The 27,778-nt window shown below is 43.6% G+C and overlaps 1 protein-coding gene across 4 annotated transcripts in view; it reads right to left on the bottom strand.

Moving 5' to 3' along the window:
• The window catches only part of LOC126479863 (long-chain fatty acid transport protein 1-like), a 389,287-nt gene that overhangs the window by 32,199 nt on the left and 329,310 nt on the right, over positions 1-27,778 (bottom strand). For 2 of the 4 annotated variants that reach the window (XM_050103821.1, XM_050103822.1), the window contains exon 2: positions 2,133-2,371. In XM_050103821.1, coding sequence (XP_049959778.1) covers positions 2,133-2,371 — 239 coding nt within the window. Of the gene's footprint in view, positions 1-2,132; positions 2,375-27,778 lie in introns of all 4 variants that reach the window. The other 2 variants (XM_050103820.1, XM_050103823.1) reach the window with 1 other exon arrangement.

The following is a 27,778-nucleotide window of genomic DNA, read 5'->3' on the forward strand; positions in this document are numbered from 1 at the left end:
ACACATGGCCATCACTGGCACTGAGGCAGAACAGCTTTCATCAGAAAACACAACAGACCTCCACCCTGCCCTCTCGTGAGTTCTCGCTTGACACCACTTAAGTCACAAATAACGGAGGTTTCGGGTCAGTGGAATGTGCACTATAGGGTGTCTGGCTAAGAGCTGTCTTCGAAGTATTAACCAATTTGTAACAGTTTGTTGTGTCATTATGGGACGAACTACTGTTCAAATTGCCACTGCAGATGCAGTACAGTGATCCAGAGCGACGCACTGAACACGATAGTCTTTCCCTTCAGTAGTGTCTTGTGGCCATCCAGAGCCCAGTCTTCTTGCGACTATACATTCTCATGATCACCGCTACCAGTAATCGTGTACAGTGGCTACATTCCTGCCAAGTGTTTCTGCAATATCGCAGAAGGAATGTCCAGCTTCTTTTAGCCCCATTACGTGATCTCATTCAAACTGTGTGAGGTGTTGATAATAGTGTCTTTGTCACTTTAAAAGCGTTCTTGACTAACGTCAACTCACGTCATAAAATCTCAAAGACAACTGACGCTCACAACCATTACAGCATGTATTTAAGCCAAATCCGGTTTGCGCTACTAGCGCAGTTTTATGCAACTGGTGTGAAATTCGAGTAGACATCATCTTTTAGATACAGAAAGAGGCCTACCAATTTTCGTTTATGTTAGACAACTCCTTCTTGGTGTTACAATTTTTTCCTCAGCAGTGCATTTGCAACTGTAGCAGATAGGCGAGAGAAGTTCACAACTCGTAGTGTTGTTGCCAGCTTTCTACTCCTCAATGCGAATGGCTGCGCACAGACGTCTCTACAGCTGTAGTCAGGCAATAATTGTAGGCAAAACCACCCCCCTCCCCATCTCCGGGTGATTCGAGCCAAGGCACGTTCTCGACTCCGCCTCCTCAAACTCCTTTCTGACCGCACATGGGATCTGGACCCCTACATCATTCCCGACACTTACAAAACCCTCATCCGCCTCATCCTCTGTTATGCCCATCCCGCCTGGATCTCCGACCCTCCCACCTACTATAAGTCTCTCCAAATCCTCGAGTGATACACGCTCTGCCTCGCCTATCGCATCCGTCTCCCATGCCCCACGCGGATTCTATACGACTTGATTCCCTTCCCGCACCTTCTCCTTTTCCTCAAACAGGTACGGATCCTTTACACCTCCTGCAAGCTCGACCCGCTTGTCTCGCCCATCCCAGCCTGCTACCGCACCTGTATTCTTGCACCTCACCTGTTCTCCATCTTCACACCCTCTCCCAAGGCGGCTTCTGCCAAGTCCCCCTCCCTGATGATGTCCTTGTCCCGTCCATTTACCCCTCCTACCAGCTCTGACTCTCCCCTCCCATTCCCCCCTTTTTTCCCCCAGGGCTCCCTCTCTCCCTTCTCACCTTCCTTCCCCCCCCCCCCCCCCCCCTTCTCTCCCACGTTTCCCGCTCCCACACCTCTCCCCGGGCTTCCAATGGCTCCCCTCTCTCCACGCCCCTGCTCTTCCTTCTTTCTCCCACTGGCTCCATCCCCTCCTTCCCGCCCTCCTACCTCTCCCTTTGACCTGGAGGCAGCCCCCCCCCCCCCTTCCTCAGTGCGAGTGCTTCGCCGACGATCGTCGCCCGTGTTTTCCGTGCGTCAGTGTCTCTCCGTTTGTGTACAGTGTCTTCATCAGTGTTTTCTACTATGTTCACGTCTCCACGTGGATGTCTACATCTGTTCAACTGGTGCCCCTGTTCACGTACAGTGCCTTCCGTCGAACGGCTTCTGCTTTCTTGTACAGTGTTCATCATGTGTTTACCATGTTTTTTTACGTTTTCTATGTCTTCCGTGTATGTATGTTGTGTCTTTTGGCCGAAGAGTGGCGTATGTAGGCCGCTGCTGGCCCGCGTCAGCTGAGGAATGAAATGACAATGAAGGAAAAAAAAAAAAAAAAAACACTGTAGTGTTGACATTGGGAACCATGTAAAAGCGCATTATATGATGCGTTCAGGTAGAAGTGCGAAGCAGCCGCGCCAAGCCCATTGAAACTGTCAAGGAGCTTCTCTCGCCGACTTTACTATCGGATCGAAACCTGTGCTACCGAGAGGAGTATTTGAAAAATAAGACTACTGACTTGATGTCCCTGGGCGCCGTAAGCGCGGCGACGTAGAGCCAGTGGAAGCCGCCGCTGGCCGCCAGGTAGGCGACGGCGGCGACCAGCACGAGCTGCACCAGGTTGATGGGGCCGAGCAGCAGCCAGACGGCGGCCGCGCACGCGCACGCCGCCGCGCCCACCACCAGCATCACGGCCGCCAGCCGACACGCGCGCCCCCGCCGCCCCGCGCAACACCCACCGCCTTCCAAGTCCCGCTCCTGCTGCAACAATGCGGCGCCTCATCGCACTCCGCTTCTGCCTAATCGTCGGAGGAAAAGCTGTTATTTTCATATTATTTTAGGGTGACCAGATGCAATTGTTTAAAAAGAAGGACAAACAGCTTCAAAAAGGAGGACAAAGGAAGAAAAAAGAGGACACATCAAACGGGTCAACTGCAGATGAGGATACCACCGGTCAGCGTTGGACAAGTCACGTGACTGCCGGGAATTCCCGGTAAAACTAGTAGTTAATTGTTACTGATGGTCAGGTGGTGGTTAACTGAGCAATATAAAAAAAAAATTTTAAACTTTGATAGTGGTGACAGTGTGGCGTCAATTGCTTTGTTATGTCAACAACACGGAATTGTTTACAAAGCGAAAAACGTAAGACCATTCACCTCCCTTCATTCGACGCGCCGCTACCAACATCTACAGTTCAAGAAACAGCTGACGACATGTAAACTGTACTTTAACCTCCCGAGTACAAATAAATTGAATGACTATGAAACAATGAAATAAAACCATGACAGTTAATCTCTCGAGTTATTTCTTACCTTTGTTGGCCACTGAGACGTATGTTCCAGCTCCACATATCTTCCATTCTGCTTCAAATTAATTTCTCCCTTTCTTGAATGCCGGATATTTGCAGAAAAGGACATTGGAAAATGTACACTTTCGTTTATGCATAGTCAAATATTTTACGTAACTCATTCGGTTAAAAATTACAATCAAAAATCACACGTGCACTACAGGAAGTCAAGCCAATACAAAGCGAAGATACGAAACGAAAATTTTAAATAATCGATATTTGCATTCACTTATAGGTCGATCAACGATAACATAGACGATCCTGGTGAAACATACTAACACCGCCTTCGTGCGTGTTTATCACGAAGGCTGTGCCAATAGTTAAAGTATTTAAGAAAAGAGCAGTAGAACGGGATGAATTGTACATTTAACTGTGTTACGCTCAACTTTGCGAAAAAGCCGGACACTGTAAAAATCCGCCCGGACCCCGGACAAAGAGCTAAAAAGGAGGAAGAGACGCACGTTTAGTTACAGGTTCATTTAGTAAGTGCGAAGCTTCACAGAGTTGCTCAGCCAACTCTAGTGACAGGCGCTGCAAGAGAGGCGTTCTGCATCACAGTGTGACTTGCTGTTAAAGTTCCAGCCCTGACGTTCTTCGAGGAGTCAGCCAGTATATTGCTTTCTCCCAAGTATGTCCCGGAAAAAGATCAACAAGATAAAATTCGAGCCAACACGGAGGCTTACCAGCAATCGTTCTCTCCGCCAACCATACGCGACTGGAACAGGAAACTGGGAAGGCACACTGGTACACAAAGCACCCTCCGCCATGGAGTACAGGTGTAGATGTAAAACAATGGCAAGAAAGGGGTACGATAATAGTCTTTGTTCTCCACAGCAAAACTGCAACTACAAGTTCCTTTTAACACTACAGTTGTATAAAATCATCCAGCCTTTATATCAGCTGGTTTACGTTCCCCTCTTTACTGACTTCTGTTTTGTGATTTCTCTCTTAATATATACAATTCAGCGCAAATCATAGCATTTTCAAGAAACCAAAGTCGCAAATTATGATAACTATACACACACTAGTATAAAAGATCGCCGGCCGGAGTGGCCGTGCGGTTCTAGGCGCTACAGTCTGGAACCGAGCGACCGCTATGGTCGCAGGTTCGAATCCTGCCTCGGGCATGGATGTATGTGATGTCCTTAGGTTAGTTAGGTTTAATTAGTTCTAAGTTCTAGGCGACTGATGACCTCATAAGTTAAGTCGCATAGTGCTCAGAGCCATTTTTAAAAGAGATCCAGTTCAAATGGTTCAAATGGCTCTGACCACTATGGGACTTAACATCTTAGGTCATCAGTCCCCTAGAACTTAGAACTACTGAAACCTAACTAACCTAAAGACATCACACACATCCATGCCCGAGGCAGGATTCGAACCTGCGACCGTAGCAGCCCCACGGTTCCGGACTGCAGCGCTAGAACCGTACGGCCACCGCGGCTGGCAGAGATCCAGTATGATGGGATAACAGTGCCGGAACAAGTTTTGTTGAAAAAGAAGCAAAATTCCTTGGCGTCAGTGGTGTCGAGAAACAGCTGATATCGTTAAAATTGGACAAAGGTCCAGAGCCCTATGGAATCCGTACCACACTCTATACTGAATTTGCGGCTAATTTAGCCCCTCTCCTAACTATACTCTATCGTAGATCCCTCGAACAAAATACTATGAATTTTTTTTTGGAAAAAAGCGCAAGTCCCATCCGTCTACAAAAACGATAGTGGAAGTGACCCACAAAACGACCGTGCAATATCTTTGACATCGATTTGTTGTAGAATCCTAGAACATATTCTGTGCTCTGCTACATGCCAAACAGCATGGATTCCGAACACATCTATCATGTGAAGCGCAACTCACACTTTTCTCACGTGACATGCTGAAAGCCATTGATTAAGGCAGTCAGATAGATGCAGTGTTCCTTGATATCCGATAATCATTTGACTCAGTACCATTTCTAGGCTTATTTTCAAAAGCACGATCACATGGAGTATCAATTGACATTTGTGACTGGATCAAGGACTTCTTGGTAGGGAGGACACAGCATGTTATCTTGGATGGAGAATTATCTTCGTATGTAGAAGTAGCTACTGGGAAGTGTGTTGGGACCCTTGCAGTTCACGTTGTATATTAATGAGCTTGCGGACAATATTAATAGTAACCTCAGGCTTTTTGCAGACAATGCAGTTATATGTAATGAAGTAAGGTTGAAAGAAGCTGCAAAAATACAAGCTGTACATGAAGTCCGGGAACATTTTCAATTATTTATTGCACAAGAACTAAACATACTAAACAAACAGGTGTCATACATACTGCATTTTGAAGAGAAACTCAGAAAGTTTTATTTACAAACATTCGATATGTGAACCATGAGTGACCCGGCAGACGTCAATACGGTAATCGAATTCTTGCCATGCCCGTCCCAGCATGGCATCGTCGACTGTGGCAGTCGCTTCCCGTATTCTCTCCCGGAGCTATGCTACATCACGCGGTAGAAGCGGTACGTACACCAGTTCTTTAACGTGTCCCCACAGAAAAAAGTCACACGGAGTGAGACCTGGTGATCGGGGAGGCCTTTTCATGAAACAGCTGTCCCCTCCTGTAGCACGGCCGATCCATCGATGCGGCAGTTCCGTGTTCAGGTACCCACGAACTTCACGATGAGAACGGGGCGGAGCCCCATCCTGCTGAAAGATGAACGGGGAGTCCGATTGCATTTGAGGCATCAGCCATTGCCGCAACATGTCCAAGTAGGAATATCCAGTGACAGGGTTCTCGGTGAAGAAGAATGGCCCGTACAGTTTTCGACGTGACAAGGCACAAAAAACATTTACCTTTCGGGAACCACGCTCAAATTCAATGCATTCGTGTGGATGCTTTGTACCCCAGATTCGACAATTATGCCTGTTCACTTTCCCATTAGTGTGAAAAGTGGCTTCGTCGTTAAAACTTAAGCGATCAAGAATGCCATCCCCATCCTGATTCAGTTGTTGCAACTGCGAACAAAACTCAAAACTCTTGTCTTTGGCGTCGTCATTGAGCTTCTGCACTAGCTTCAATTTGAATGGTTTCATAGACAGCTTCTGTCGCAGGACTTTCCACATTGTTATTGGAGCCATTTCGAGTTCATGGGATACACGACGCACAGACTTCTTTGGGCTCCTTATGGATGTCTCTCGTACTCGCTCCCCATTCGCTTCACTCACACTGGGACGTCCGCTTGTCTTTGCCGGGCATAAGCAACCCGTCGTAACGAATTTGCTGTGCCAGTTGCAAATGGCCTTCCTTGTTGGTGGCTTCTTGCCGTAATTGTTTTTAAACATCCGCCGTGCGGTTTGAGGTGCCGTGCCACGGATTGCGCGGCCCCTTCCGCCGGAGGTTCGAGTCCTCCCTCGGGCATGGGTGTGTGTGTGTGTGTGTGTGTGTGTGTGTGTGTGTGTGTGTGTGTTCTTAGCATAAGTTAGTTTAAGTAGTGTGTAAGTCTAGGGACCGATGACCTCGGCAGTTTGGTCCCTTAGGAATTCACACACATTTGAACATTTTTTTTCTAAATATCCGTTGAAGAGCTGTAGCACACGTGTTTTTGTCGAATTCAAAATACACAGAAAGGTCGCTCCGCACCTGAACTCGCCATGTTTGCGGCTAGCGCTGACTATCGAAAAACTACCAAACTACACTGTGGCGGTATACACGGAAAAAAAACTTTCAGGGTTTCTCTTCAAAATGACATATATATGATATCTGTACAATGTTTAGTTCTTGTGCAATAAATAATTGAAAGTATTTCTATACTTTATGTAAATCCTGTATTCAGTCAGATCTTGATCAGATTTAAAAGTGGTGCAAAGATCTTCAGAATAGTAAAATTTTGCGCTTCACAAAGCAAAAAACTTTGTATCCTATAACTATAATATCAGTGAGTTACAGTTGGAATCGGCCAGCTCATACAAATACCCGGGTGTAATACTTTGTAAGGATATAAAATGGAATGATCGACATAGGCTCAGTAGTGGGTAAAGCAATCGTAGACTTCAGTTTATTGGTAAAATGCAGGGGAAGCGCAATCAGTCTACAAAGGATATTGCTTACAAGTCATTCGTGCTACCAATCCTAGAACTCTACTCAAATGGGTGGGACCTGTACCAAATAGGGCTAACAGGAGATATTGAATGTACATAGAGAAGGGCACCACGAATGGTCACAGGTTTGTTTGACCTGTGGGAGAGTGTCACAGAGATGCTGAAGAAACTGGACTGACAGATTCTTGAAGATAGCTATAAACTTTCCCGAGAAATGCCACTAACAGAGTTTCATGAACCAGCTTTAAATGATGATTCTAGGAATATACGACAATCCTCTACGTATAGCTGACATAGGCATCGTGAGGACAAGATTAGATTAATCACGGCACCCTCAGAGCCATTCAGTCGTTCTTCCCGCTTCGTACATTAATGGAACGGGAATAGCTCCTAATAACTTGTACAATGATTTGCAGAATATAGCTGTAGATGTAGATGTCTTGCAACGAGATGGACTTTCTGCTTATCTACTTCCCTTATCAGTCCTATTTGGTGCGGATCCCAGCCTGACGTCGGCCGCGGTGGCCTAGCGGTTCTAGGCGCTTCAGTCCGGAACCGCGCTGCTGCTACGGTCGCAGGTTCGAATCCTTCCTCGGGCATGGATGTGAGTGATGTCCTTAGGTTAGTTAGGTTTAAGCAGTTCTAAGTCTAGGGGACTGATAACCTCAGATGTTAATTCCCATAGTGCTTAGAGCCATTTGAACCATTTGAACCCAGCCTGACGAGCAACACTCAAGTATTGATCGAACGAGTGTTTTGTAAACTACTTCCTTTGGTGATGGACTAAATTACCTGAGAATTCTTCCAATGAATTTCAGTCTGGCATCTGCCTACCCGCGATTAATTTAATATGGTCATTCCACATCAAACTGTCCTGTATGCGTACTCCTACATATTTTATGACGGTGATTGTTCTGTACTTGTGTGATCATACAACAAAGGATCTTCTGTCCATACATTCGCAGTATTATACATTTGCTTATGTTGAGCGACAACGCCCCTCCTTGCACCAAGCATCAGTCATCTGGAGATCTTCCGCATTTCGGTACAGTTTTCTAACGTAACGACTTCTCTATGTACGACAGTAACATACGCTAATAGCGTCGTGAAACTTCCGATGTTATCTGCTAGGTCATTTATACAGGGTGTTACAAAAAGGTACGGCCAAACTTTCAGGAAACATTCCTCGCACACAAAGAAAGAAAATATGTTATGTGGACATGTGTCCGGGAACGCTTACTTTCCATGTTAGAGCTCATTTTATAACTTCTCTTCAAATCAAATTAATCGTGGAACGGAAACACACAGCAACAGAACGTACCAGCATGACTTCAAACACTTTGTTACAGGAAATGTTCAAAATGTCCTCCGTTAGCGAGGATACATGCATCCACCCTCCGTCGCACGGAATCCCTGATGCGCTGATGCAGCCCTGGAGAATGGCGTATTGTATCACAGCCGTCCACAATACGAGCACGAAGAGTCTCTACATTTGGTACCGGGGTTGCGTAGACAAAAGCTTTTAAATTCCCCCATAAATGAAAGTCAAGAGGGTTGAGGTCAGGAGAGCGTGGAGGCCATTGAATTGGTCCGCCTCTACCAATCCACCGGTCACCGAATCTGTTGTTGAGAAGCGTACGAACACTTCGACTGAAATGTGCAGGAGTTCCATCGTGCATGAACCACATGTTGTGTCGTACTTGTAAAGGCACATGTTCTAGCAGCACAGGTAGAGTATCCCGTATGAAATCATGGCGGTGAATAGAGGAAGTACAGTACATACTGACGAAACTAAAATGGGCTCTAACATGGAAATTAAGCGTTTCCGGACACATGTCCACATAACATCTTTTCTTTATTTGTGTGTGAGGAATGTTTCCTGAAAGTTTGGCCGTACCTTTCTGTAACACCCTGTATATACGAGGTGTATCAAAAGGTACGCTACAACCTCACTGCGTTATAGCACCCAAACAAATAAAGATTTTCACACCATGTTTGGCTTATGTGACAAAATTTTGTTTCTGTTTGTTCCGGGTTGTCGCGAGTGAAGCATAATGACAACGGTTCAAGGAAAGCCTCAGTGTGTGGAATGGTTTATTCAGACCAGATCGGGCGCTTAAGTTCACGAGAATTTGCGAACACGGTGTAGGAAGCTCCCACTCTCGCGGACGTCGATACGCCTGTGGTACTGGGATTGTATGCAGCCAGGAAGCGTTTGGTGTGAAGCATCATGCTGGACGTCCTGGAAAAAGTGAAGCCGATGCAGAACGGATATGACTGGCTTTTCAACGTTCACCGCGGACGTCTGGTCAGAGGGCGTGACTGCTGGTGATATCCGTGTCTGTGTACCACATGTACACCGTATCACCATAGCAGTTTGCTATTTTACGTCCGCATTAATTTTTACACGTCTACACATGCGAAGTTACTAAGCGTCCGAGTAGGATGTACCGGTTCAAATCCCGCCGATGTAAGACATTTTTATCTCGAGTGATTGCCGTCATTCAAATCTTATAAATAGTGTTATCTCAACACTGTGAAAGAGGGTCAATAAACATTAAGCTGAATCAGCGAACAGAGAGCGTGACGACTTCACTACAAGACGGCCTTATCTGCTTGCCAACCGATTATAATTTTAATCATTAAGGTTTATGTGAAACAAAGAACTACGTCGATTTTCCAAAAACTAACAAAGCGAAAATTTGCAGTTTTTCATTTCTAGATTAGCCGATTCTTGACCCAGAGTAAGCGTTCTCCCCATTGCAAGACGGATGTTTCTATGAGCGTGAGAATTTAGTTACATTCTGCATGAAAATGAAATGATCGTATGGCATTATTGGCCGGGAGGCCCCATGCGGGGAAGTTCGGCCGCCGTATTGCAAGTCCTTTTTAGTTGACGCCACTTCGGCGACCTGCGCGTCAATGATGATGAAATAATTATGGACACACAGCACCCTGTCCCCTGCAGGGAATCGAACCAGGGCCCCCTGCGCCATAGGTGGAAACGCTACCGGTACGCTATGGAGGCGGACTACGTTCTGCATACTCAGGATGGAAGAATGAAACATTGTTCACAGTATTGATCATGCAGCTGCGGAGTGTGCGGTGTGTTTGTGATGGGCAGAATCGAGATCAATGAATCTTCAATCATGCTCTAGAGAACCAAAAGGAATTGAATAGGTATCCGAGAGCGTTTACTAGAAGAACCAACAACTATTCTTGTTCTAGTTTCCAGTTCTGCCGTTACCAAGCGATCCAGAACGTGAAACAAATAAGAGAGAGAGAGAGAGAGAGAGAGAGAGAGAGAGTTGACGTATGGACATATCCGAAAGAAAACTCACCAGTGTTAGTGAAAAAACGATGCGCTGCTAGACCGCCGTTGACACTAATAAACCGTCGCAATACCTCGTCAAAAATTCGTCACATCAGAATATTTTTAAAAGATGAAGAGGAGCTTCATTTACACCTGCACTCTGCGCTGCACAAGCTGTCGTTGTGAAAGCTCTGGTGGTCCCCTGCGCAATGCGTCCACGCGCTGTAGTCGACCGGAAGAGAGGCCCTAGTCGTTAGCAAACAATGTTCTGACTGACCGACCTGCTGGGAAAATACTTATCGCTTTTACTTCAAGCTTCCTCTTTAACTTCGAAAACCCGCCCTAGCTCGCTTGTTTTCGACTGCCCAAATGGAGCCATCTCTTCAAACGTGACAAATACCGGTAACTTATAGCACGTAGTGTTGTATCTTCAGCGACTATTTTTATTGTGAAGAACTGAACGGGAAAGTTTGGAAGGTAACCTCCCACAATAAGGCGTTGTAGTTTTACTATAAATTATTTCAATGCATACGATTTTTTACGTATTTCAGCTAAAAAGTAGCCTACATTCCCATTCTATGGGCCCGATCAAAAATACGCATTTGTCGCTTTGATGTGTACGAAGGCTCCACATGTCAAAAGCTCTCTCTCTCTCTCTCTCTCTCTCTCTCTCTCTCTCTCTCTCTCTCTCTCTCTCTCCTAACACACTTTTCCAATTTGTACTGTTTCCTCATGTAAATTTACCTGTCTCCTATTTATTTTAGAATATTCTTCGAATTACGGAAATAGTAAAGCAAGCGTCCTTGATGGCAAAACGTCTATTCTCTCTACCTGCGAACAGAATCACTTTTGGTGGTCACCAGCTTCTGTTTTCATTGTGGTGGCCATTTCGATTCTTTCGATTTTTTATAAACATTTGCTATCCCCCGTGAGCACAACCCTACGCTAAGGTCAAAAACCAGCCACATGACGTAATTATATTCGTCGTCGTAGTCGTCGTCGTCGTCGTCGTCCGCCACCGTGGTGGTGGTGGTGGTGGTGGTGGTGGTGGTGGTGGTAGTAGTAGTAGTAACTCATTTTATATGCACAACGTATTGTCAACCATGAAGAGAATCCATAAGAACGTCAGATTAAATGTTAGATACAGCCCGAAGGTCCTGGTCTTGCTAGGTAAAATAAATACATTTATAAAACAAATAAAATGGACAAAGATTCAGCAAGTGTGAACTCTGCAATACCGAGGTAACTAGAGGAAAAGAATATTTTTCTTTGTAGAAAGCCATTTACCGCATGGCACAGACACAATATCACTTTGGTGGTCTCCCATAATGCTATGCTAGGAAACGTTTGCACGATTATGTATATTCTTAGGAATTCCTCTGTATTCCTAGGGCGCTTGAAATATTTATCACGGTATTTCAGACCATTTTATCTCTCCCGTTATCACCGGCAACAGTCACTGCACTTGAGCTAATCTCACAAAACGCCCTTACTTCCATATACGCGTATGCAAGCACTAAAGGCGCTGAGTTAGCGCACGATACAGTAAACGGAAGGAGCTAAAAGAAGAAAATGAACGTTACTGCGATAGAGCAATTATTATCAGTGTCCGTTTTCAAAGTCAGCTCCTTTTCCGTCTGTAATGAGTCACGAGAGTGCAGGAATAAGACAGCGCTGTAGAGAGGCAAATTCAGTGCGGCGCAAATTCAGAGAAGAAAATTATCAGGAATAGAGCCATTAAGTATACAAAGAACATAGACTAAATATATGATTAGAATATTCAAAGCAAAATGAAAGAGACAGTAGCAGCGTACCTCTTTATACATTTATGGTTGCTGGTTTACGGATTGTGGTTATATGCTACTCTCCACCTACTGGTTGGTTGGGAGCTTGACGGACTAAACATAAAAATGAGAAAAGCTTGTTTTACTCTGACCTGGCAAAAGTCATGGAATAGTGGTATGCAATTATACAGATGACGGTACTATCGCGCACAAAAGGTATTATGAAAAAGGGCAGTGCATTGGCGGAGCTGTCATTTCTACTCAGATGATTCAAGTGAAAAGGTTTCGGCCGCACGACGGAGATTGCAGATTCTGAACGCGGAATAATACTTGGAGCTAGACACATAGGACATTACATTTCGCAAATCGTTACGGAATTTGATATTCCGAGATCCACAGTGTTAAGAGTGTACCGAGAATACCGGAATTCAACCGTTATTTCTCACAACGGACAATGCAATGGCAGACCACCTTCAGTTAACAACTGTGAGCAGCGGCTTTTGCTTAGCGCTATTGGTGCTGACAGACCAGCAACACTGCCGAAATAACAGCAGAAACCGCTGTGGAACGTACGATGAATATGTCCTTTACGATAGTGCAGCGAAATTTGGCGTTAATGGGCGATGGCAGCGGACGACCGAGGCGTGTGTCTTTGTTAACAGTGTGATATCGCTCGCAACGCCTCTCCTAGATTCGCGGCCGTATCGGGTCGACCATGGACGACTGGAGAACTGTAGCCTAGCCAGATGAGTCCCAATTTCCGTTGGTAAGAGCTGATAGTATGGTTCGTGTGTAGCGCCAAGCCTTGGACCCAGGTTGCCAGCAAGGTACTGCCCCTTTGCAATCTAGTGGTGGCTCCATAGTGGACTGGTTCTTGGTCGAACTGAGCAGATCATTGACTGGAAAATTGATATGTTCGACGATCATTTTCAGCCATTCATGGACTTCATGTCCCCAAACAACGAAGCAATTTTTATGGACGACAGTGCGCATGTAACCGGGCCACAATTGTTCGCAATTGATTTGAAGAACATTCTCGACAGTTTGAGCCAATGGTTTTGCCATCCAGATCGTCCGGCGTGAATCGAGGTGTCCATTCGTGGAAAAAATCCTGCACTGACAACACTTCTGCAATTACGGAAGCAGCGTGGCTCAGCATTTCTGCAGAGGAATACCAGTGACCTGATAAGTCAAATGGTTCAAATGGCTCTGAGCACTATGCGACTAACAGCTGTGGTCATCAGTCCCCTAGAACTTAGAACTACTTAAACCTAACTAACATAAGGACATCACACACATCCATGCCCGAGGCAGGATTCGAACCTGCGACCTGATAAGTCCATGCCCCGTCCAACTGCTGCACAACGTCGGAGAGAAAGGAGCTCCGACACTATATTAGGAGGTCCTAGGGGTGGGAAACTACCCCTAAAGGCGTAAGAATCAGCAATGATCGACGGCATGAGGATCCAGAAGGCAATGGAAACCACTGCATTAAAGACACATAACGTCTATCTACAGGACATGTGACCTGTAACTGTAAAAGAAGTGTCATGGTGATCTCTCCATTGGCAAAGGATTCCGGAATAGTCTCACACTCGGATCTCCGGGAGGGAAGTGCCAAGGGGGAGGTTACCATGAGAAAAAGCTTGAAAGGATAACGTTCTACGAGTCGGGGCGTGGAATGTCAGAAGATTGAATGTGGCAGGGAAGCTAGAAAATCTGAAAAGAGAAATGCAAAGGCTCAATCTAGATATAGTAGTGTTCAGTGAAGCGAAATGGAAAGAAGACAAGGATTTCTCGTCAGACGAGTACATGGTAATATCAACAGCAGCCGAAAAATGGTGTAACGGGAGTAGGATTCGTTATCAATAGGAAGGTAGGGCAGAGAGTGTGTTAGAGAGTGTGTTACTGTGAACAGTTCAGTGATAGGATTGTTCTTATCAGAATCGACCGCAGATCAACACCGACAACGATAGTCCAGGTATACATGCTGACGTCGCAAGTTGAAAATGAAGAGATAGAGAAAATGTATGGGAATATTGAAAGGGTAGTACAGTATTTAAAGAGAGATGAAAATCTAATAGTCATGGGGGACTGGAATGCAGTTGTAGGGGAAGGAGTAGAAGAAAAGGTTACTGGAGAATATGGGCTTGGGACAAGGAATGAGAGAGGAGAAAGACTAATTGAGTTCTGCAACAAATTTCAGCTTGTAATAGCGAATGCTCTGTTCAAGAACCACGAGAGGAGGAGGTATACTTGGGAAAGGCCGGGTGATACGGGAAGATTTCAATTCATCATGGTCAGACAGAGATTCCGAAATCAGATACTGGATTGTAAGGCATATCTAGGAGCAGACATAGAATCAGATCACAATATAGTAGTGATGAAGAGTAGGCTGAAGTTTAGGACATTGGCCAGGAAAAATCAATATGCAAACAAGTGGGATACGGAAGTACTAAGGAATGACGAGATACGCTTGAACTTCTCTAAGGCTATAGATACAGCAGTAAGGAATAGCTCAGTAGGCAGTACAGTTGAAGATGAATGGACATCTCAAAAAAGGGCCATCACGGATATTGGAAAGAAAAACATAGGTACAAAGAAGGTAACTGCGAAGAAACCATGGGTAACAGAAGAAATACTTCAGTTGTTCGATGAAAGGAGGAAGTACAAAAATGCTCCGGAAAACTCAGGAGTACAGAAATGCAAGCCGCATGAAAAATGTGAAGAAATCGAAAAAGAAATGATTGTCGGAAGGACAGACTCAGCATACAGGAAAGTCAAAACAAGCATCGTTGACATTAAAATCAAGGATGGTAACATTACGAGCGCAACGGGAATTCTACTGTTAAATGCAGAGGAGAGAGAGCGGATAGGTGGAAAGAATATATCGAAGGCCTCTATGAGGGGGAATATTTGTCTGGTGTGGTAGAAGAGAAAAATAGGAGTCGATTTAGAAGATACAGGGGTTGCAATATTAGAATCAGAATCTAAAAGATCTTTGGAGGACTTAAGATCAAACAAGGCAGAAGATATAGATAACATTCCATCAGAATTTTTAAAATCATTGGGTTAAGTGGCAACAAAACGACTATTCACGTTAGTGTGTAGAATGTATGAGTCTGGCGACATACCATCTGACTTTCGGGAAAATATCATCCACACAATTCCGAGGCCTGCAAGAGCTGACAAGTGCGAGAATTATCGCACAATCAGCTTAACAGCTCATGCATCCAACTTGCTGACAACAGTAATGTACACAAGAACAGAAAAGAAAATTGAGGATGTGCTAGTGACGATCAGTTTTGCTTTAGAAAAGTAAAGGCATGAGAGAGGCAATTATGACGTTGCGGTTGATATGGAATCAAGACTAAAGAAAAATCAAGACACGTTCATATGATTTGTCGACCTGGGAAAAGCGTTCGACAATATCAGAAGGTTCAAGATGTTCGACTTTCTGAAGAAAACAGGGGTAAGCTATAAGAAGAGACGAGTAATATTCAACGTGTACGAGAGGCAATAGGGAATAATAAGAATGAAAGACCAAGAACGAAGTGGTCGAATAAGAAGGGTGTAAGACAGCGATGTTGTCTTTCGCCCCAATTTTTCAGTAGTTACATCAAAGAAGCAATAATGGAAATAAAAGTTCAAGAGTGGAACTGAAATTAAAAGTGAAAGGATATCAACTAAGATTCGCTGGTAACACTGCTGCCCTCAGTGAAAGTGAAGAAGAATTCCAGGAGCTGCTGAATGGAATGAACAGCCTAATGAGTACATTACATGGATTCTGAGTAAATCGAAGAAAGACGAAGGTAAAGAGAAGTAGCAGAAATGAGAACAGCGAGAAACTTAACATCAGGAGTGATTATCACAAAGTAGATGAAGTTAAGGAATTCTGCTACCTAGGCAGTAAAATAACAAATGGCGGACGGAGCAAGGGGGACATCAAAAGCAGACTAGCAATGGCAAGAAGGGCATTCCTAGTCAAGAGAAATCTACTAGTTTCAAACATAAGCCTTAACTTGACGAAGAAATTTCTGAGAATGTATGTCTGGAGTATAGTATAGTATAGTAGTGAAACATGGACTGTGGGAAAACTGGAACAGAAGAGAATCGATGCGTTTGAAATGTGGTGCTACAGACGTATATTGAAAATCAGATGGACTGACAAGGTAAGGAATGAGTAGATTCTGTGCAGAATCAGAGAGGAAAGGAGTATGTGGAAAGCACTGATAAGAAGAAGGGACAGGATGACAGAACATCTGTTAAGACATGAGGGAATGACTTCCGTGTTACTGGAGGGAGCTGTGGAGGGCAAAAACTGTAGAGGACGACAGAAATTGGAATACATCCAGCAAATAATTGAGGACGTATGTTGCAAGTGCTACTCTGGGATGAAGAGGTTAGCACAGGAGAGGAATTCGTGGCGGACCGCATCAAACCAGTCAGAAGATTGATGACTCAAAAAAAAAAAAAAAAAAAAAAAAAAAAAAAAAAAAAAAAAAATCGCATGATCAGTGTATTGAATGATTATTTCAATTTTAAATTCTAACTAATACCAAAAATCACAATAAAATTAAAAAAAGACAAATGTCGAAAAATACCATATTATTAATAACGTTTTGCGGAGCACGGTTTGGGAAATCCTGGTCTAGAGTCCCAAGAGACACTGAATACAGCGGGAAGCGTCCTTCCCAGAACCGTCGCACCACTAATCCGATATAGTCGAAGTGTTAAAAATGGGAATGTAATCCACTCTCTCCGAGGAACATAAGCTGTTTAGATGTTCTTCCATCAAGAGCTAGCATCAACTATAAGATATCCTTAACGGCTTGACTTCCTCGGAGTGCTATTTGAAGGGGCACTCCTAAAACAGTGAAACAGGATGCGTTCGAAAAAGTGACTATCTGAATCTAAAAGTAATAAGAAAAACAGTAAAAAAGGAATGATCAGGTCGGCTGGAGCCGCGCGGGACTAGCCGAGCGGTCTGAGGCACTGCAGTCATGGACTGTGCGGCTGGTCCCGGCGGAGGTTCGAGTCCTCCCTTGGGCATGGGTGTGTTTGTCCTTAGTATCATTTAGGTTAAGTAGTGTGTAAGCTTAGGGACTGATGACCTTAGCAGTTAGGTCCCATAAGATTTCACACACATTTGAACTTTTTTTTTTTTTTTTTTTTTTTAAGTCGGCTGGTGGTGGACGTAGGGTCGAGGATTTCCGGGTAACACATCCCTAACAATTGTTTTAATTAAGGCAAAACCACTTCGTAGTTTAGTGATGGAAGCGATTTCTCCAAATACATTTTCGATGTAACCTACGAAGAACGTAAGCTTAGTGTCAGGAAGGAGCCTTCGGAAGTCCGCGCACAAATGAGAAACTCAGAGGAGTAAGTTTCTGCAGCTCGCTTGATTTTGCTTTTCGCCCATGGCGTGGCGAAAGAGGAACAGTTTTTGGTGTCAAGAACATTCAGGTCTGTCTGGAGATACTGCCGGAGTGTCACGTCCACTGTCTGATAAGCGGAGTCTTTTCACTATATCCGCCACGATGCCGTCCACTCCATTTGGCTGCGCTTCCTATGGGTGCGACCAGACGTTGGGCGGAGTTCCTGTGCCATCAAAAGGACGGGCCTCTACTCCCCAAAACGCGCGGGAACGTAATGACTCGTGCATCAATGGCGCATCCGCTGCCTGACAGAGGGCTACCACCATGCCCGACAACCCCGCACATGGACTGGTTACTAAGCTGGTATTCCCTGCATGATCAGCACTTTTGTTAAAAGAAAAAAAAAGTGAGATAGCCGAAATGTGTGCTGTAAAACAGCGATCTTTATTTTAAAAAAACACTGGAAAAATCGTAATCTTTTTTCTGTAAACGGGCCATGTTATCGATAAGGAATGTGTCCTATAGGTCAAGTCAGAGAAAAGATGCAGTCAGAGAGTAAGGAGTAAGACTGTAGCACACGAAAGAAGGAAGTACTGCAATGACGCGGGTCTGCATCACGCCTCGCACGTACACACAAAGTGTTGTGTGCACCCTAAGGGATTGGCCACTGGTAATGCATATACGAGATTAGGAAACGATATCATTTATTAAAATTATATTTAGGTATTTTTTATATAACTTGTGGCATAATTTCTTAATTGATCCAGCATATTACTCATTATTTTACTGAAGTCCCTATATTGCGATTTGGAAACAGTAGTGTGGCTAGGCTATAAAACATTGCTTGAGACTATGAAACATCGTTTATGTTTGACAGCTGACATCACATTTAGCTTTAGGCTTCATAAACTTGGGGCTACATGCATTTACTGCTACGTTAAACAGACGCTAATGGTTAAAGGCTGAATGGTAATCACATCATCATCATGTCCAAACGTTCGCTATTTCATCGCCGGTAGTTCTATTGGGAAAAATGTTCAACAACATCTACATTTTTATCTTAAAGCGCATTATACGAGACATGTCCAGCTGCCCGCCAGAACATGACTGCCTTCGCTTGCTAGGATCAGCTTCGGTGATACACTATTACTGAAATGAGCCTCTTCTTAGGCGATGTTTCGATTCCCGCATTATTTAAAGGGAAATCCTAAACCTACGTAGCCTAACAGTTCACTTAGATGTAAACATCATTATTATTACTATTACTAGGTTATTATTATTGTAATTATTAAATATCACGAATTAAAAATGCTAACATATTACTACAGTCTTAAGACAGTTTCAAACAGCAAGTTACTTTTGGAGGAAACCAGAATTGCCCCCATACAGGTAATTAATTGTGCTGATTTAGCTGACAGCTTTGAAACTTGTGTTTTCCAAAGAAAAAATTAAATTAAGGATGTCTGAAGTCAAAAGTTTAAGGAACACATGTGGATCCATATGAGAAAGCAATACTAATGACTGGAAAATACTAAATTACGAAGGCGTTTATAATGTACACAGATAAACAGATATAAAAGCAAAAATTAACGTCAAAAAACTGCAATGGCGACAGCGCATATTATCAGAGCGCTACCAAACAGGTTCATTAAGAGACTGACAGAACTCTCTAGAAGGCATCCTCTTTGACTACGGCGTAAAAATTACCTTGACGATATTGAAAGCGAGCTGCGAAAACTAAGACAGTATAGATCTGGAAAATTTTATAGATCTGGAAAATTACTTGTGGGGAAAGAGCAGAGTGGCTCAGTATTGCCCACTCTGCAGAGAAGACGCTCCGTGGGTTGTAAATAACAACAGTGGAAAGATAGGCTCGCTAATATTGGGTTGCGACAGCTGATTTATATTACTAGCGCGTGTTAGATCGCGTGCATGCGTAATCGCTTGCTACACATAGTCGTGTATCTGCACGCGTCGTTTAATGGAACAGCCCCTTTAGTAATAAGCCCTATAAAATGATGCCCTACGACAATTTTATGCATGTGATTTCAATTAAAAAATAAAGCTTTGGCTTTGAATGCGTCCTCCGCACCATGGATAATGGTTGTGTCGGATCATGCTTAATATGGTGCTACGTAATGTTTATTCATTGCGTCACTGGAGCTTTGTTACCAAATGTTACATAAATAATGAAAATAAAAAAGATGTTACTTGTTCTGTCTTCCACTTTATTTTTATTTCTCTAGCTGGGTTCGAATAACATATAATAAAAAAAGGATATTTTAAATTTCAGTATTGACTTTCTATCTGGAACGCAAAATTTTTGGTATTTTATTATTATCTCAAGACAGGTAGAAATTTTTTATCTTGCAATGAAAATATAGGGATGCATGTCGGAAGGCGCACTAGTCATTCCCTCTGCCTTTTTATGTTTAATTTAGATGCTGCATTATTCTTTAAAACAAAATTCTTAACATTTTTGTAATGTAAAATGATTGTTTTTATGTCATACGAATGTTATCAATAACATAGTAAACTCATAGGCAGCAATATCTGAATGTGCATATGTACAAAGGGCGTTCAAAAAGTTTTGCACAGTCGTCTCTATTTTTTTTATTTTTTGATGGAGGAGAATGAAATTTTTTGTGGAAATACTTGGAACAGGTAGCTGTAAGTTGGTATACAAAAGTATTTTCTTTTATTTACAGTAGATGTCAGGTTGCGACAATGGTCGGCGATGGAGTTCCTCTTCAAGACCGGCGATGACTCTACCACATCGATTCACAGGAAGTTGCTCCATTTATGGTGAGGACACAGTGGATCGTAGCAGCATGCAGCGGTAGTTGCAGAGGTTTAATGAAGGTGATTTCTATCTACTGGACAATCCACGATGCGGTAGACCATCGACGGCAGTGAGTGATATGAATGAGGAAACCATTGGAACCTGGCTCCACAATTAACCGGGCCCATAATTGTTTGTCATTGGACAAGCTGCGATGTGTCATCGAGACACATCAGACTACACCATGACAATGCCAAACCCCATACAGCCTAATGACACAAGAGAAAATCAGGAAGATAGTTTGGAAAATTGTTCCTCATCCACCTTACAGTCCGGACTTGGCTCCGTCTGACTTTTACCTCTTTGGTCGTCTGAAGGCCCACCTGCGCGGTAAAGCATTTGATACTGAGAAAGACCTTATTTCCTGTGTCAAGTGATGTTGTAAAAGTCAATCCCCAGAATTTTACCAAAGTGCATTTACGTCATGGAAAGATTGTTGGGCCAGATGCATCACAGGTGATGGAGGCTACATTGAGTAAGCTCAAAGTATAGCTAAATGTTCCAAGTATGTTCACAAAAAATTTCATTCGCCTCCTGCAATAAATAAAAAAATTAGAGACGACTGTGCAAAACTTTTTGAACGCCCTTTGTGTGAGGACGACACATACACTGACCACTACAAAATATATTTCTCAGTTTGGTTGTGTCGTTCAGGTGTAAGAGTGGACACATAGGCTGTCTTATCCATGAGAGTATTTATTGCTCATAGTCTGATTTTCTTGTACAAAGCTATTTGTGCCTTTTGCCACCATGTTGTACAACCAGTTACGGTTAATAACAAGGTATGTTTATAATCATATAAGTACTTGTAATATGGACATACATACTGCATGTAAATTTTTCTGTGCAACATGTACTTTCTAATTTTTAGATGTGTGGTTTCAGAATGGGGAGTCAGTCTAAAACCGGTAACCATTGCAACAATAAATTTTATATTCATGCAACTGAGATGGACAAAATAAAACTATAAAATTTTCATTAATTATACACTTGCGGGCATACCACCTCGAAGCGGCATGTCTCGAATCAACAAGCTGATTTTAACATACACGTTGAACATTTTCGTGCAGTGGAAAGTCCTCTGGATTCGAAAAGATAGAAATGTTTGCCCAGACAGGGCAAAGAGATGCGCCAAGATCTGCCAGTGTCATGTCCGACGATCAATCCCAGAGTTCGCGTAAAGTCTTGTCGGAAAATTTCGGAATTCCTACTGGAGGATGACTGAGCGGGATTCGAACCTCGTTCGTCCGGAGTGCGCATCTCCTTCCCTCGGTCTGGATGAGAACCTTCTTGCTGCAGAAACTGTAAGATGAGTTGGAAACGTCGGCATCGCAACACCGCCTGGCTGTTTTTTTTCTGTTGCAGTTGTTTAATCCGCGTAAAATGACGTTCCAGGCTTCCAGGAATAGCGAAACGCCTGTAATTGGCAGATACGCGACTAGTCTCGGGCAGGCAGTAACTCTTCATCAGAGAGTTTTATCGGCGCGCGGACGACTGTCGCAGCCTACAGCCGCACGGCTCTAGCGATCTGTCGCCCATCGAGCCGGGTCCACTTCAGGCGTACAAAAGTCAATTGGAGCGCGCACTTTGTCGTCACCGCGGTCGGCGAAGCAGTTACGGCGGTCGCCACGCTAACACGTTGCAACTCGGCTGTGGCGTGTGCGACGGCGCGCAGCCGCGGGTAGCCAACTTCCCATTCAATAAACACCGACAGAACAACGTGGTACAAGATTTGTCGCGTGTTTTTCTGTCATTCTATAGACGAATTATATCCAAAAAATTTGTTTTTTGAAGGAGACCACCTTGAGGAAAAAACATCTGTTTCTTTTCATATATTACTTAAAGGACACCTTCCAACAACAAATTTATTTGTAAGCAAAAACGGACTGAAGAACTTCAACCTCAAGATGATTATCGATAGAATTGTTTAATGTGGGACTTACAATAAAGAATCGGTTGGTATCCTTTCGCTAAACCGTGAATCTGCAAAATAGTGTCACAAAAATGTTTCCCGAGACTGCATCTTGGGGCGTACCTACATTGCCTATCAAAAGTATCCGGACAGGCCTATTGGATGTGGATTTCACCGCTAGACGTCACGAGAGACGGAGTCGCCTGTATAAAAGAAGGCGAGGAGTACCGTGTTGTCAGTAGAGGGGCAGTAACAGCAAAATGTTCGGTCAGATGAGCTCAGTGACGTAGAACGTAGACTAGTCATTGGATGTCTCCCCAAGTAACAAATGTATCAGGAACATCTGAACACGTGTAAAGCTGCCGTGACGACTACTGATAGTGTGATTGTGAAGTGAAAACCAAGCAGACCTCGTCCACTGATGAGCAGGGACCGTCAAGCATTGCGGAAGATGGTTTTAAAAGTCACGCGAAATCAGCGGAAGGAATCACTCCTGAGTTCTAAAATGCTACTGGCAGTCCAGCTAGAACAATGATAATGATGTTTGGTTTGTGGGGCACTCAACTACGCGGTCATCAGCACCCGTACAAGGTCCCAAATTTTTCACAATCCATTTTTTTTTTCACAATCCATCTAGCCACTATCACGAATGATAAGGAGGCGGCCGGAGTGGCCGAGCGGTTCTAGGCGCTACAGTCCGGAACGGAGCAACCTCTACGGTCGCAGGTTCGAATCCTGCCTCTGGCATGGATGTGTGTGCTGTCCTTAGGTTAGTTAGGTTTAACTAATTCTAAGTTCTAGGGGACTGATGACCACAGCAGTTAAGTCCCATAGTGCTCAGAGCCATTTGAACCATTTGAATGATGATGAGGATGATGAAATGATGAGGACAACACAAAATCGCAGTCCCCGGGCAGAGAAAAATCCCCAACCTGGCCGGGAATCGAGCACGGGGCCCCGTGAGCCAGAGATAGCAGCTAGCACAACGCTAGGAAGTTGCGTAGGGAATTAAGGGGCACAGCACTCGAGCAGCTCCTCGTAAGCCCCGTATTTCTATAGTCAATGCTAAGCGACGGCTGAGGTTACGGGAAGCGCGACGCCACTGGACACTGGATAACTCGAAACGAGTGATATGGAGAGATGAATCGCGATATATCTGATGGCAGTCCGATGGAAGGGTTGAGGCTTGGCTAATGCTTGAAGAACATTGTCTACCATCTTGTGCAGTGCCAGCATTGAAGTACAGAGGAACTGGTGTTACGGTCTGAGGTGTTCTTCGAGTCTGGGGTGTGGTCCCCTTATTGCACTTACGAAACACTAAATGCAGCAGGATTTGCACACACTTTGCAACATTGTGTCGCATACACTAGAGAAGGAGTCGAGAGATGACTAGCCCTTGTATCAGCATTACAATGCACCCAGTCATAAAACAACATCTGTGGGGTTTGTGGACAATGACATTCCTGAAATGCATCTACCTTCCCAGAATCTCGACCTACATCCAACGGAACACCTTTGGGATGAGTTAGAAAGTCAAGTCCGTTCCATATGACAGTGTCCAACATCAGTATCTCCTATAGTTCATGCTCTTGAGCAAGAATGGACAGCCATTCCTCCACCGACATTCAGACACCTCGTTGAAAGTATCCCCAGCAGATGCCCAGCAACAGTTGTCCAGATGCCTTTGATCAGATGTGGCAGATCTTTCGAAGTGCATGCATGATCTAGCTTTCATATTCCACCCACATACGTAAGTTGATTGTGGCTCGGTCACTCGGGGGTAAAAGTCAGACTACAAATTCAAGGGCTTGGTGACTAGACTTCTCCAGTTCCAGCATTTTTTTAGTCAGTTATTGCTTTCTTCATCTGTAGCAATGGTTTGTCACAGTGAAAAATGGTAGTGCACTGTGGCTCGAAGTTCAAGTTAAACTGTAGCCTCAGGCATAACTGACTTTGTAAGTTGGTTCAGGGATCAGTGGAAGGTTGGGGTATAGCATGTCCAACATGGACATGCCTAGTAAAGTACTGTAGTCCTAAACCATCTTCCGTACAGACGACAGCTTGACTTTTACCATCCAATGGAAATCTTGCCGTTGGTTTCAAAATGGTTCAAATGGCTCTGAGCACTATGGGACTTGACATCTGAGGTCATCACTCCCCTAGACTTAGAACTACTTAAACCTAACTAACCTAAGGACACCACACACATCGATGCCCGAGGCAGGATTCCAACCTGCGACCGTAGCAGCAGCGCGGTTCCAGACTGAAGTGCCTGGAACCGCTTGGTCACAACGGTCGGCGCTGTTGTTTTCCAGCAATATAGATTAATTTGGTAACGTTTTCGTATTAAAGCGTGACCACAACATAAACGTTTTGTTTCCAACGCATCCAAGCAAGAGATGAAGGGAGAAAGCTCTGAGTGACAGTAACAGGTGCAAAAGTCGTTAAATCAAAATGCCGTTGGTTCTATGAGGTACTCAAGAACAAAAAGAAACCCTAAAAATGCAGACGGGGTGAATTTAGCTGTAAGGATTGACAGTTTTCATTTCAAAAAGGCGATAAGTAATATTCCTTTTGATACATGATCACGAGTTTTTAGGAACTCTGAGATTAGGTAATTTGCTGAACACAGCTTTCTCTGACACATTTTGATTAATGAAGGATCTTTAAAATTATGAATGTAGTCGAAGGGTCGTAATTACCATTATTACCTATTTTCAATTCAGACAAGCAGTCAAAATGGAGATCGTTAAAAAGAAAGGACTATTTATGAAAACGAATGAGGGAAGAATCAGGTGTTCTCGTGAAGTCTTTAAGAGAAGCTCCGGAAAACAAACATCGAGATGACCGGACGGAGCTTTGAGCCCCGTCGCTTCCAAATACGACTCCGCTTCCAATAACGCTCCACTTGCTGCGTCTTAATGCGGAGATAAATAATTTTTCATGTCTGGGAAATTAATTTTGATGCCGCCGCCTATTCCCCATAGCCAATGACTATGTTACGCTCTTCTACCCTATGATTTCTTTTCATTTACGTCCAGATTTCCCACTGGTCGAACAGCATAGAGAAAGAAAAGAAAAAGTGCGTTCTGAACAAATTTTATTTAGACGTCTAGGGAAGGGGGATACTATCAAAAGCAATCCGAAGGTTGTGTCAGTGCTATGATGGATGCTATAAAAATGACATGGAAGTCACAGGCTGTGTGGTGACTACTTTCTTTAATGACGCGCTTCAATTTATACATCATAGTCAGATTAACAAAGGGTAAGGAGAACACGTCATACATAGGTATGGAGTCATTATCTTATAGATAAGAAACATGACTCCATACCTAAGTAAGATGTGTTCCCCTTAACCTTGGTTAATCTGACTGATGTATAAATTGAAGCGCGTCATTAAAGTGAGTAGTCACCACACAACCTGTGACTTCCACGTATTTTTATGGCATCCATTACAGCACTGATACAGCCTTCAAATTACGTATAAATAGGTGCATACCTCTTACGTGACTTCACGTCACACCCCTGTTACTATCAAAACTGTCAGCATATTTCACATTATTGTTGTTGTTATTAAACACTGCAATTCAGAATGACAGTGTCATCGACAAATTTGAAATAAAAAGCAAGACACAGCTTTATCTAATCACTTCTAGATATATCAGGACTATTCAGTGGCATAAAACACCTAATTAAAACCGCCGCAGTACACATAAAGCCGTAGGACGAAAGAGCATGTTTTGTGATGTGGCAGATATGGTTATCTGAAGGTAAGATTAGATCAGATACACGGTTCGTTTCACAGACCATTAGTGAGGAGATCCACGTGCTCGCGGAAAATTTTAGAGAAACATGAAATTGCATTCATGGTTATGCAACCAGAATTAACATTAATGAAATTATTCACAATAAAGGATGGCAGCCAAAAACAGTTGCAGGATAGAATTTTTTTATTAAAATTCTTGACCAAGGTTTCGGTACATATAAATATACCTTCATCAGAAGTACATTTCTAAAATTACATCATGCACTGGAGAATAATGAAACAATTATGCCAAAAGGCGTCGTTAGTAATTAAAATATCTCCATTTGTATAACATGTGTAATGGGTACAGGATCAAAGCGAACAGTTTAACAATGTTACGTCGCCTATGAACTGTTGAGACACGAGTTAATGAAATTAAATGAATAAAATCAATGAAGTGCTGTGGCATGAAATGATATCAGTGAAATAGGGTCAGAAATGTTGAAGCTGTAATGTAATTAATGTCCAGTCAAATAAAATGTTTCTGCTGCTATCCCCTAATACTCGGTAGCAAAACCTCTCTTCTGCCGAAGTAAGAGGAGAAAGAATCGGGGTCAAGGTCAAAAAATTCATTGTCGAACTTGTGTGTGTGTGTGTGTGTGTGTGTGTGTGTGTGTGTGTGTGTGTGTGTGTGTGTGTGCGCATCCATTTAAAGAAAAATTGAAACTCACTACTTTAATAATGATAATGGAAAAATTCATAATGCATTCTTATACGGATTCTTGTAGCAATATGCTCTATTCGGGATGATTTTCAATGGTAGAAAACATTTAGTGTAAATCAGTTCTCTCACTAATAGTAGTGCGCTATTTGTATCATGACCTCCTGCCATCTTTACTCAAAATTTTTTGTGACTGGTATATACACTGCTGGACAAAAAATTACAACATCCGTTAAGAGTTTTCCAACTGACTCAAAATTTCTTGTACAAACAGTGCATTTGGAGCACATGGAATGATTACACTTTAGTGTAGCGAGAGTTATGTCGCGCGAGTCACATGTCGTCCCATCATACCCCATACATGCTCGATTGAAGGCAAGTAAAACGATCATTTTGGTCAGGGGCAGTGTGTGGGCAGGCGTTGTGTCGTTGGAGTAGTACATCCCTTTCTGTTGCAAGAACGGCATAAGAGCTGGTCTAACAACATTCTGCATGAATGGAGTGTTCGTCAGCATTTCCTCTACGAACATAAAGGTCAATGAGAACTGTAGCTGAGACCATAAGGCCTGGGGCGCGTCTCAGACGTAGGCACTGTTCGGGACAGCACTCACCGAGTGTACGTCGTACTAGCGAACGACCATGACTTGCATGGAAACAACTGAAGACCACGATGCGCCATTACAGCCTCCTAGTGATCCTCTGACAGCAACAGTCGAGGAAATTCCACCTGCGTAGCGCTGTAATCAGCCCGGCCTTGGGCCATTCGTGTCCACGTGGCTGTAATTGCCGCAATCTGTACTCTCATTCTTAATTGATTTGAAGCCTATAAATTAAAATTACTTATCACTGTTTTACTCTCCTACCAACGTGCTAATTTATGTGCCACAGACCCTCTCAAGTGACAGCAGGACCGCTACAGTATTGGCGTATAATCGACAGAAATAGCACACATGCGGTCATAAAGCGCTCAGGAGAGTCAGTAATATGTTGACAGAAATTTGAAAAATGATACTGTTTTCGAATACTCAATGGTCCATCTTCCTTTTCGAA

Source organism: Schistocerca serialis, chromosome 1 (genome assembly GCF_023864345.2).
Source record: "Schistocerca serialis cubense isolate TAMUIC-IGC-003099 chromosome 1, iqSchSeri2.2, whole genome shotgun sequence".
Lineage (NCBI taxonomy): Eukaryota > Metazoa > Arthropoda > Insecta > Orthoptera > Acrididae > Schistocerca > Schistocerca serialis.